Below are 12,135 nucleotides of genomic sequence, written 5' to 3' on the forward strand. Positions count from 1 at the left end.
ATTGACAGACCACTAGCAAGACTAATAAAGAAGAAAAGAGAGAAGAATCAAATTGACGCAATTAAAAATGATAAAGGGGATATCACCACCGACCCCACAGAAATACAAACTACCATCAGAGAATACTATAAACACCTCTACGCAAATAAACTGGAAAATCTAGAAGAAATGGATAATTTCCTGGACACTTACACTCTTCCAAGACTAAACCAGGAAGAATTTGAATCCCTGAATAGGTCTAGCGCTTTTCATGCTTCTCCTGGCCTGGGCTTGCTGCGGGTTCAGGTGTTTCCGGGAGAGGAGGGGTCTGGTCTCGCAGACACCCCAGCCTCCCTGCTCCTGGCGGCCAGACACCCAGACACCCCAGCCTCTCTGCTCCTGGCGGCCCGGGGTGGGACCAGCGGCTATCTGTGGCTGTTGATTGAAGGAAACTCCTCTCATCCCCAGGGGGTCCCTGCCCTACCTGGCAAGGGGAAGGACAGGGAGTCCTGTGCGAGGGGAATGGTGACAGGGTTCAAGAGTTCCTGACGAGGAGCTGGGGAGGGGCCTCTGCAGTGTCTGCCCCCTGCCCCAGGCCCAACCCTGAGGGCCGCAGTGCAAGCCTTTATCTGCCTTCCTGGAGACTGGGCCTCGTGGCCCCAAGAACAAGGCACTGAGGGTAGAGATACCTTAAGGTGGCCCCAACCAAAATCAGCACGTGGGTGTTTTTTACTCAAAGCGGGTAACTTTTCTGATTTTGTTATTTCAGGAAAAGGCCATGCCTGGAGCATTATATCCATCCTAGCACTAAGTCAAACATGTACAGGCAAATCTCCATTTATATGTTTTATTTGGGAAGAAAGAATTGCAGTTCAGGGCATCCATGTAGACCAGGTGGTCCTCGGTATGTCGGAACAACACAGAAGGCTGGAGGTTTTATCAAAAGAAATGTCAGTATAGCTCTTTGAGAAAGTTTATTGGCACCGGGAAGGGTCCTGGGAGCTGGCAAGCTACAACTGGTGAGCAACCGGGCAGGCGAAATTATTCCTAGAGCTTCAGCAAGTTATCTCAGCAGTTATGGATAAAGCTGGTCTCAGCTTACAGCAGGCAGTTTCGCCAGCTGGATGTGCAGAGAATTACATTACTAGATTAATGTTATGTGCCTGGGGTGCTTTTATCCCTGGCTTCTTGACTTTTAATTGGGTGTGATAAGAATGACTTAATTTGGTGTAATCCACTTTCACAGCACTGAGCATACTTAGTATGTACTGAGGCTTGCTGAATTATCGGTGCGTACCCCGCCCCAGGAAGCTTAATGAAGTAGGATTACTACTTAAGCTAAGACCTTTATTAAAATTTTGTCCTCTGGCCAGGTGTGGTGGCTCACGCCTATAATCCCAACACTTTGGGAGGGCAAGGTGGAAGGATCGCTTGATCCCAGGAATTCAAGACCAGCCTGGGAAACAAAGGGTAGACCCCGTCTCTACAAAAAATAAAAAATTAGCTAGGCGTGGTGGCACACGCCTGTGGTCTCAGCTACTCAGGAGGCTGAGATGCGAGGATCACTTGAGCCCAGGAGGTTGAGGCTGCAGTAGGTCACGCACACACCCCTGCCAGGAATTATCAGTCCTTGTCTGGATTTCCACAGCTCCAAAGATTTCCCGACTGTTTTTCAGTGCCCACAGTGCCTAGATCTAGACCTCAAATGAAGATTAACAAATGCCAGCTGGGCATGGTGGCACACCCCTGAAGTCTCAGCTACTCTGGTGGTTGACACAGGAGGACTGCTTGAAGCCCAGGAGTTTGAGGCTGCAGTGAGCTATGATCGCACCACTGTACTCCAGCCTGCGTGACAGAGCAAGACTTCCGTCTATTAAAAAAAAAAATTAAAACAAAAACATATACCATTTGCCCAGTGAATAGTAATCTAAGGCCCAAGGAAAGATATATTGTAAAATATATTTTACATAATTCAGGCAGTATGAATTCTTAAGCACTGAGTTTCTGGGTTTGTGTCTAAAAAAATAGCAAAGCCATTGGCCAATGCAGTCAGCACATTGGTCGTTGGTTCAGATAGTGGTGAATTATATTACTCATGTCATCTTTCAGACAGTGTCTTGGGCCACAATATAGCTTTTAACCTTAGTTGCTTTTTCTTTTTTTAGAGAAATGTATCTTTGCATTCCCAGCCCTCAGAATCCATGGGTACACCTGAATGACATTAACTCAAAGTAAATTGTCACTGGTGGGCCTGTGAATTGTGTGTAAGCTCAAAAGCATCACTTGACCTGACTTTCTTTCCTGCCACGTCACTGAATTCTGACATAGAATCTCACTAAAATCCCCACCAGCAAGATTAAGAAGGCCCCCAGGAGCAGAAGCCCTCGCCGCAGCACCAGCTGTGTCCTGGACAACTTAGCACTGTCCTGTGGATGTTCCGGTAAAGGTTCTTCTTGGCGCATCTGCTGATCCATCTGAGTCTCGCCCGTCTTTCCAACATCGTTCATTAAAATTCCTTCATGGTTTTCAGGGCACCCTGGGAGGAAAAAGGACCTTAGCAGCTTAAAAGGGATTTTTTTTTCTTTTGTATAAAGGGCTATGTATAAAAGGAATACGTGCTAGTAGCTGAAAGTTAATTCAGGACGCTGTTGCTACAGTGAATAAATAAAAGAAATCCTATCCCAGAGTGCCCCTCCACTCACTCCTTCACAAACACCGATGATCCTACCGGGGCTGGCTTGGGTGCTCCAGGGAGCGCTCTCCCAGGAGCTAGAGAAATAAGGTAGCCCTCTCCATTAAACTTCACAGGGAAGCCCTCTCCATTAAATTCACAGGGATTACAGGCATGATGGCTCTTGCCTGTAATCCCAGCAGTTTGGGAGGCTGAGGCAGGCAGATCACCTGAGGTCGGGAGTTAGAGACCAGCCTGACCAATATGGAGAAACCCCATCTCTCTACTAAAAATAGAAAATTAGCCGGGCATGGTGGCGCATGCCTATAATCCCAGCTACTTGGGAGGCTGAGGCAGTGAGGCAGGAGAATCGCTTGAACCCAGGAGGCGGAGGTTGCAGTGAGCCAAGATGGTGCCATTGCACTCTAGCCTGAGCAACGAGAGCAAAACTCCGTCTCAAAAAAAAAAAAAAAAAAAAAAGATACACAGGGGAAATTTTCAAGGAGCCAACACCAATTTAATAAGCATTTCAGAACAAAACACAAGGAGAAACAACCTAAGAAATAATTCAAGGCTGGGTGTGATGGCTCACGCCTGTAATTCCAACACTTTGGGAGGCTGAGGTGGGAGGATCCCTTGAGCCCAAAAGTTCAAGACCAGCCTGGGCAACATAGTGATACCTCATCTCTACAAACAAAAACTTCGCTGGGCATGATGGCGCATGCCTATAGTCCCGACTACTTGGGAGGCAGAGGTGGGAGAATCACTTGAGCCCAGGAGTTCGAGGCTGCAGTGAGCTATGATTGTAATACTGCAGTCCAGCCTGAGTGACCGAGAGAGACCTAGTGTCCAAAAAACAAGAAAGGAAGAAAGAATACAAGGCTGTTCACAGAATGGGAGAAAGATGTGACCGTTCATATCAAAGGGCCTACTAAGTATTGAAGGAGTGCAGGGAATTTCACCCCAAGAAATGGCTCCCTCCTATAACGAGTATTTTAAATTAAAAACTCTTTAGAGATCAACAGGCCTTGAAAGAGACTTTTCCCCCTCCTACATAAAAGCCAGACAAACCCACCAAGAAGAACGATTGCCAAACCTTTCACAAAATAATGCCAGTCTCTCAGGTTCATTCGACTTCCAAAGAGAACCAGTCTCTCCACCCCGCCCCCAATCCATTCATTCTGCCAAATATCCATTCATTTTCCCTAGTAATCATTTACTATCCCTCAACAGAAGCACCAAATGCCCCATCTCCTCTCTCCCCTCTGAAAGTTGGTTATATGCGTGTTGGGCCTCACTGCGTGGTTGGGAATCACTGTGATTCTTCCCTTGTGCATGGTTAAATACATGTGTATGTCTTTTCTCTTATTGATCGGCCTTATTATAAGTTGATTTTCCAGTGAACCATCAGAGGGCAAGGGGAAAGCTTCTCCTTCACAGTTTCAAGCAGATAATGACTCACATCTAGACTTAGTGTCAAGACACTTCAGAACAGTCAGAGTAATAGGCCAGGTATGGTGGTTCACACCTGTAATCCCAACACTTTGAGAGGCTAAAGCAGGAGGATTGCTCGAATCCAGAAGTTCAAGACCGACCTGGGCTGCAAAACAAGACCTGGTCTCTACAAAAATATTAAAGGGTTAGCTGAGCATAGTGGCACGCACCTGTAAACCCAGCTACTCAGGAGGCTAAAATGGGAGGACTGCTTGAGTCCAGGAGTTTGAGACTGCAGTGAGCTATAATTGCACCACTGCACTCCAGCCTGGGTGACAGAACAAGACCCTATCTCAAAAAAAAAAAAAAGGAATAATAATAATAAGAAAATATCCTAAAATGAAGGCAGATTACATAATGGCACAAAAATAAGCTTGGCCATCCCACTTCCTAATGAGCATAAGTGGATGAATGTTAGGAATGTAGCAATATCCTCAGAGTTCTGAAAGAAAATCATTTTGGGCCGGGTGCACTGGCTCACGCCTCTAATCCCAGCACTTTGGGAGGCTGAGACAGGCAGATCACTTGAGCCCAGGAGGTCAAGGCTGCAGTGAACCATGATCGCACCACTGCACTCCAGCCTGGGTGACAGAGAGAGAAAGAGAGAAAAAGGGAGGGAAGGAGGGAGGGAGGGAGGAAGGAAGGAAAGAAGAAAGAAAGGAAGGAAGGAAGGAAGGAAGCAAGGAAGTAAGGAAGGGAGATAGGAAGGAAAATAGGAAGGAAGGAAGGAGAGAGAGAAAAAAAGAAAATCATTTTGAACAGAGTCATATCAGCTCACTCTTAACAAAATGCTTTCCCTGGTCAGGCAGTCCTGGGTGCTTCTCAACCCTAGTAGGGGTAGTATGAAGTAAGTGCCATTGTTAGGCCGGGCGCAGTGGCTCACGCCTGGAATCCCTGGAATCCCAGCACTCATGCCTCATGCCTGTAATCCCTGTAATCCCAGCACTCATACCTCTAATCCCAGCACTTTGGGAGGCTGAGCCAGGTGGATCACTTGAGTTGTTCAAGAAAAGTCTGGCCAACATGGTGAAACCCGGTTTCTGCTAAAAATACAAACATTAGCCGGGCGTGGTGGCATACGCCTGTAATCCCAGCTACTCGGGAGGCTGAGGCAGGAGAATCACTTAAACCTGGGAGGTAGAGGTTGCAGTGAGAAGCCACTGAACTCCAGCCTGGCAACGCAGTGAGACTCCGTCTCAAAAACAACAGAGGTAAGTGCTATTGTCAGGCAGGTTTCACAAATCAGGGAAACTGGTAAGATGGTGGAAAACATCGACCAACCCTTCCCTGAAGATCATTGTAGAATCTGAATAAAACAAATTAAATATCATCTTGAAGGCATCAGAATGCAAACAATGTAATGAAGAGTCACCAGGGCAAGGTCCAGGGGATAAAGGAAACCCAGAGGGGCCGCCCAGCCTCTAGGGCTGCCTCGGATCAGAGTTCATTCAGATCAGAGAGATCAGAGAATGCAGGTCAGAGACAGCTACATCCAGATCACGTGACGGAGACGCTGATCAGGGCTTTGAGGACTTGGGTACCTACCAAGAATCAGGCTCTGGCAAGCCTTCTGTATTTGAAGTTAGAACCCCAAAGGGCTGCATCCAAGACTTAAGGATGAACCACTCTGGGTGCGGTGGCTCACACCTGTAATCCTAGCACTTTGGGGGGCCGAGGAGGGCAGATCACTTGTGGTCAGGAGTTCAAGACCAGCCTGACCAACATGGTGACACCCCACATCCACTAAAAATACAAAAGTTAGCCAGGTGTGGTGGCACGTGCCTATAATCGCAGCTACTCAGGAAGCTGAGGCAGGAGAATCGCTTGAACCCAGGAGACAGAGCTTGCAGTGAGCAGAGATCACGCCACCGCACTCCAGCCTGGGCGACAGAGCAAGACTCCGTCTCAAAACAAAAAAAAAGCATGAACCAGAAGAAGTAAACCAAGCCTTGCACACCTTCAGGTCGGCTGGATGCTGCAGAAAGCTCCATTTCCAAGATTGCCCTAGACTGCTGGTCACCCTCAGTGTCCAAAAGAAGCAAAAGAAAATCCTCTCTGAAGACAAATAGACAACATCCTTTCAGGCTGAAGTTACTTCTATGAACAATTTTCAAATATAAAGTCTGGAACATAATCAAAGATAACCAGGTCGGGTGTGGTGGCTCATGCCTGTAATCCCACTGCTTTGGGAGGCCAAGGCAGGAGGATCGCTTGAGCCCAAGATGTAGAGGCTGCAGTGAGCTACCATCGTACCATTGCACACCAGCCTGGGCAACAGGGTGAGACCCTCTCTCTATTTAAAAAATTTTTTTTTAATTTTTAAATTTTACTAATTTTTTTGAGATGGGTCTCGCTCTGTCGCCCAGGCTGGAGTACAGTGGCACAGTCTCCGCTCACTGCAAGCTCTGCCTCCTGGGTTCGCGCCATTCTCCTGCCTCAGCCTCCCGAGTAGCTGGGACTACAGGCGCCCGCCACCTCGCCCAGCTAATTTTTTGTATTTTTAGTAGAGACGGGGTTTCACCGTGTTAGCCAGGATGGTCTCAATCTCCTGACCTTGTGATCCGCCTGCCTCGGCCTCCCAAAGTGCTGGGATTACAGGTGTGAGCCACTGCGCCTGGCCTAATTTTTTTTTATTTTAAAAAATTATTTTAAAAATAAATTAAAATAAAAGATAACCAGACACACAGCACAGGAACCTAGACAACATGAATGAAAATGGGCAGAAACAACACAATTGACCATTGACTGCATATCAGACAGTCTATGAAATCAAAGGGTTTAAATGATAAAGGAGCAAGGATTACTGGGAGTGGGAGGCTAACTGCCTAACGGGCCAGGAATGGCGGGGGGCAGGGGCGGGATTACTCAACTGACTGAAGAAAACCATAACCACATTTGCATGATGTGCATCACAAGCAAAGGTCCAAGCAAACAACCTGTTTGAAGTCCACAAGTGTCTGCCCGATGAACAGCAGGGACCCCATTAAAACAAACAAATGTCAGTTTCCAAGCTATGGTAGAAGCACAGTATCTCCAAGTGCTGGAAATGCCTGGAAAGTGCTTGCAGAAATTAGGGGAGGCACTGGGGAGCTTTCAGTCATCTGTAGCGGTCTACTAATGTGTGGAATTAAAGTAAATAAACTTGAAGTCAGTTTACCTTGAATAGGTTGTTACTTGACTTTATCATGTGTTTCTGAAACACTATTGGCCTATTTAAATGAGAGCTCATAGCAGCAAATCTAGCTGTGTCTCACGAACAGCCCCTCCAGTCCCACCTAGACAGCCCTGTCCAAGGGCTGAGGGAGTCATATCATACCTGGGTGAAACGGGTCCTGAGGGAGAGCAGAATTCCCACTCTGAGCCACGTCTGCTTTCAAATTGGCGTGTACCTGAGCCTGGAAAATGAAACTCAGTCAGTCCTTCAGGCTTCATGATGGTGTTAATAAGGTATTTTACTTGACCACCTAGTTTAGGAAAAGCCAAGCCATTTTCCTTAATTGGCATGTACAGCTGAAGCTCCTCTTATTCACAGGTCATCTTTCATAAAGATTGAAATGGGACCAGGCTCAGTGCTCACACCAGTTATCCCAGCACTTTGGGGGGCTGAGGAGGGAGGATTGCTTGAGCCCAGGAGTTCAAGGCCAGCCTGCGCAACACAGCAAGACCCCATCTCAACTAAAAAATTAAAAACAAAAAACAAAACACAAAAAAAACCCAGCCAGGCATGGTGGCGTATGTCTATATTCCCAACTACTCAGGAGGCTGAGACAGGAGGATCACTTGAGCCCAGGAGGTTAAGACTACAGCGAGTTGTGATCCTGCCACTATAGTCCAGCCTGGGTGACAGAGTGAGAGCCTGTCTTTTAAGAAAAAGAAAACAGAAAAGGTTAAAATGGGGTCCATGAGAGGGAAGGTGGCATGGGAACAGTACAGGGTGAGGGAGACAGGGACAAGAGAGGGATCAAGATCATTTGGAACTCTCCCTTCTTTTTACTTTATGTCTTTTTTCTTTTTTTAAAATTTTTATTTGTAGAGACAGGGTCTCGCTCCATCACCCAGGCTGGGGTGCAGTGGTGCAATCACAGCTCACCGCAGCCTCGAACTCTTGGGCTCAAGCGATCCTCCCGCCTCAGCCTCCTGAATAGCTGGGACTACAGGCATAAGCCACCATACCTCGACTCATTTCATTTTTCTACCACGTATTTCTAGACCTCACACTGACTCTAGAAAGTTGAAGGGAAGGATGCACACAAGCATCTTAACAAAACATTTAGTAATCATAAAAACGACATCAGGATGACTTTGATGCATCCCGCCTTTCTCTCCAGTTCTAATTCTTGTCCTGAAATTGGATTTTCCTGCACAAGGGTGGCAGCCTGGCATGGGAGACAAGGAAGAAAGGAGCCCCCTGTTTTTCTGGGAATGGATAAAGCCGGGGTCATCTGGCCCTTCACATCTGAACTGTCCAGTTAAAACAACAAGAAAAATAGTATTTGTGAGATAAGAATAAAGAAAATGAGAGAAGAACTTTCCAAAAGAAAATAGGGAGAGCCAGATCAGATCCTGTTTTTCTAGGAGAGGAACCTTTACCGGGACAGAATGAACATAGTTACCTGCTGACACGCTTTTTTCCAATTTAGCTGAATAATAAAGCCTAGAAAACACACAGCTTGAAAGACTGTACAGATGATGATCCCTGACCACAGACCTAGAAATAGAAATATTTAATAGAAGTTAATTCCATAGAAAACCAGCTTTCCCTGGGGAGTATGTTTTGTCTATCTCACTTCTATCAGCCATACTTAATATCTGCTTTCATGGCTGAGGTGGAGCCCACAGTGGGCCACAGACCTCTACCCTGCTCCTCCTCGGGCTTCCAGAAGGTTCCAGAAGGTGCTGGAAAGCCCAGTACTCCCTGAGGCCACCCCCAAAAGGGCCATCTCTTTTGGTTCAGGATTTCGGAACAAATATTCAGAGGATATTTTTGGCCTTACTGATTATGATGCTTGAATATTAAGAAAAATGCCAGTTACAAGGAAATTAAAATTTCCCAGGACCAACTACTTCTGCCCTAGTTTCCTCAAAAAAGGGGACTAACATATAAAAAAAAAAAAGCAGAAATCACTAGCCATATAAATTACTAATGTTCTCTCCCTCAGAGTTCCTGCCAGACCTTGGACCTTAACTTGCTTCTGACACAGACTTTGCTGGAAGCTTCCAGAGCAGGGCTGGGCACCCAGAGATGACTGGAGAACACCAAAGGCAGGCCAGGTGGGAATGGATGGCGGGAAAAGCCCTGTGGATCTCAAGGCACCACACAGGGCACAGAGGGAGACCCCAGGTGAGGAACGTTTTTTGGTCAATAGTAAACTAATGGAAGAACAAAAAGCTTCAACAATAACCAAAAGACAAGGGCCTGACCGTAATAAAAACAGACCTATGCCTCACAACGTGCAGTATCCTGCCCAAGAACCCACCCGCTATCTACAATAAACCCAGGAAGCCAGCCTTCCCTAAATCAGGCTCGCAGGTAGCAAGATTGCCGCCTCTGGTGACAATCCAGGAAGCTAACCAGTAACTTCTGTAACGATTGGCCCCAGATGGCCAGGACTTGATTAGCAACTGACAGCTTCCCTAATTTTGGTCTGCACTTCCAACTTAGAACCAACCAGAGAAAGTAAAATACATCCCCCCCTAACCAATCACATGAGGCCCATTTCTAGTCAGCTACCTCCAGCATCCCTCAGATCAACAACCTCCACTCAGGGCATACCTGCAGCCTCCCCTTTTATCCATGGTGACGCTTTCCCACTCCTTTGCCTGCCTTTGAGTCTCTGCCCAAATGCAAGTGGTGGCGGCCAACACCCTTGCTGAGAATACACAGCCTTTGCTGGTCTTGCTTGGTTGGTCCTGGTTGATTTCCACAGCTGTCCAGATCTATGTAAGGGTTAAGGGGGCTAGTCTGGGTTCCTGGTTTATGGATTTGGTACAGGGTTTATAGCTCTGTTTTCTTAGTACCAATCACATTTTCAGGTATGACCAGCCTGCCCTTTTGTTTGGTTGCTTTTTAGAGGCAGGGTCTTGCTCTGCTGCCCAGGCTGGAGAGCAGTGGCATGACCACAGCTCACTGCAGCCTCCAACTCCTGGAATCAAGTGATCCTCCCGCCTTGGCCTCCCAAAGCACTAGGATTATAGGTATGAGTCACTGCGCCCAGCCTAGCCTGCTCTTAGAATAGTATAGTTGGTGCCACCTGCTAGTCCTATAAAAAATTAGTAAAGGCAAGCTACTGGCTTCCACTTTCAAATCCAGTGTTCTCAGTACATAGAAACTACAAGCTCACCCGAACCATCTTAAACAGGAAATAACCAGCTACCTCCAGCTATAATCTGAAAGTTATGAATTAGATTTCCAATAATTTTAGCATACATCATTTGAAAGATTTCTATTTGACCCAACCTAGGAGCCCAACGTAGGATGGTTATTAGAATCTCATGGGCAAGGTCCAGGAATTTACATATTTACAACGTCTCCCAGGGATTCTGAGGGTCATTATGATTTCCTGGGGTTGCTTCTGAGAACCTGCAGAATTCTGATGCTCTCCTAGACACCTTGTGTAGGTATACTGCATACCATACCATAGGAGATACAATACTCAAAACCAATTCATACCACACTTTCTTCTAATAGGTGGGTGGAGGGATTGACTACAGTCGTCTCATAGAGCCCCCACATCTACCATTTCTTTTCAATGATTCTCAACTTCCTCTTCTACTTTGCACAATTAGTTATGCTTTTTTTTTTTTTTAGATAAAATCTCACTCTGTTGCCCAGGCTGGAGTGCAGTGGTGCCATCTTGGCTCACTGCAGCCTCCGCTTCCCAGGTTCAAGCAATTCTTGTGCCTCAGCCTCCCAAATAGCTGGGACTACAGGCGCACACCACCACACCTGGCTAATTTTTGTACTTTTAGTAGAGACGGGGTTTCGCCATGTTGCCCAAGTTGGTCTCGAACTCCTAACCTCAAGTGAACCGCCCACCTCAGCCTCCCAAAGTGCTGGAATTACAGGCATGAGCCACTGTGCCTGGCCTACATATATTTTGTTAAATGAGTAGGTGAGCCAAGGACAGCACTTGGGATATAGATGGATTTATATTTCAAAGCAGGTTCCTCATGCCTGTAATCCCAGATACTTGGGAGGCAAAAGTGGGAGGATCACTTGAGTCAAGGAGTTTGAGACCAGCCTGGGCAACATAGCAAGACTCCATCTGTAAAAAATGAAACAAGGGAATAAAGTAGATTCCTCTTCTGAAAAAGTTGAACTCACAGAAGTAGAGAGTAGAATGATGGTTACCAGGCACTGGTGGCAAGGAGGGGAGGGTGTGGGAACGGGGAGTTGTTAAGGTACAAAGTTTCTGATAGGCAGGAAGAATAAGTTTTGAGATCAATTGCACACCAGGGTGACTAGTCAATGTACTGTACATTTCAAATTAACTAGGTAAATTTCAAATGTCTCACCATAAAAAAAAGTGGTGATAAGTATGTGAATTAGCTTGATCTAATTGTTCCACATTCTATACATATATCAAAATACCACTCTGTACCCCATAAATGCAAACAATTATAATTTGTCAATTTAAAACTTAAAAGATATAACATAAAAAAGAGAATTTAAAGTATTTCCTTAATATTTTATACTGATTGCCTGTTGCAATAATATTTTAGATATATTGTGTTACATAAAATACATTACTTTAAAAATAAAAATAAATTAAGATTCCTGGCCGGGCGCGGTGGCTCAAGCCTGTAATCCCAGCACTTTGGGAGGCCGAGATGGGCGGATCACGAGGTCAGGAGATCGAGACCATCCTGGCTAACACGGTGAAACCCCGTCTCTACTAAAAAAAATACAAAAAACTAGCCGGGCGAGGTGGCGGGCGCCTGTAGTCCCAGCTACTCGGGAGGCTGAGGCAGGAGAATGGCGTGAACCCGGA

At 46.3% G+C, this 12,135-nt stretch overlaps 1 protein-coding gene across 5 annotated transcripts in view; it reads right to left on the minus strand.

Annotated features, from left to right (window-relative positions):
- Positions 1–810: 810 nt before the first annotated feature.
- Positions 811–12,135, minus strand: part of SLC47A1 (solute carrier family 47 member 1) — a 48,041-nt gene continuing 36,716 nt past the window's right edge. The window contains exons 15-19 of one of the 5 annotated variants that reach the window (XM_025361910.1): positions 8,758–8,852; positions 7,461–7,539; positions 2,328–2,515; positions 1,724–1,824; positions 939–1,099 (exon numbers count right to left, since the gene is read on the minus strand). In XM_025361910.1, the coding sequence (XP_025217695.1) occupies positions 1,738–1,824; positions 2,328–2,515; positions 7,461–7,539; positions 8,758–8,852 (449 nt within the window). In that variant the 3' untranslated portion in view covers positions 939–1,099; positions 1,724–1,737. Of the gene's footprint in view, positions 2,516–7,064; positions 7,540–8,757; positions 8,853–12,135 lie in introns of those variants that run through there. The other 4 variants (XM_025361914.1, XM_025361911.1, XM_025361913.1 and 1 more) reach the window with 4 other exon arrangements.

Source organism: Theropithecus gelada, chromosome 16 (assembly GCF_003255815.1).
Source record: "Theropithecus gelada isolate Dixy chromosome 16, Tgel_1.0, whole genome shotgun sequence".
NCBI classification, from domain to species: Eukaryota; Metazoa; Chordata; class Mammalia; order Primates; family Cercopithecidae; genus Theropithecus; species Theropithecus gelada.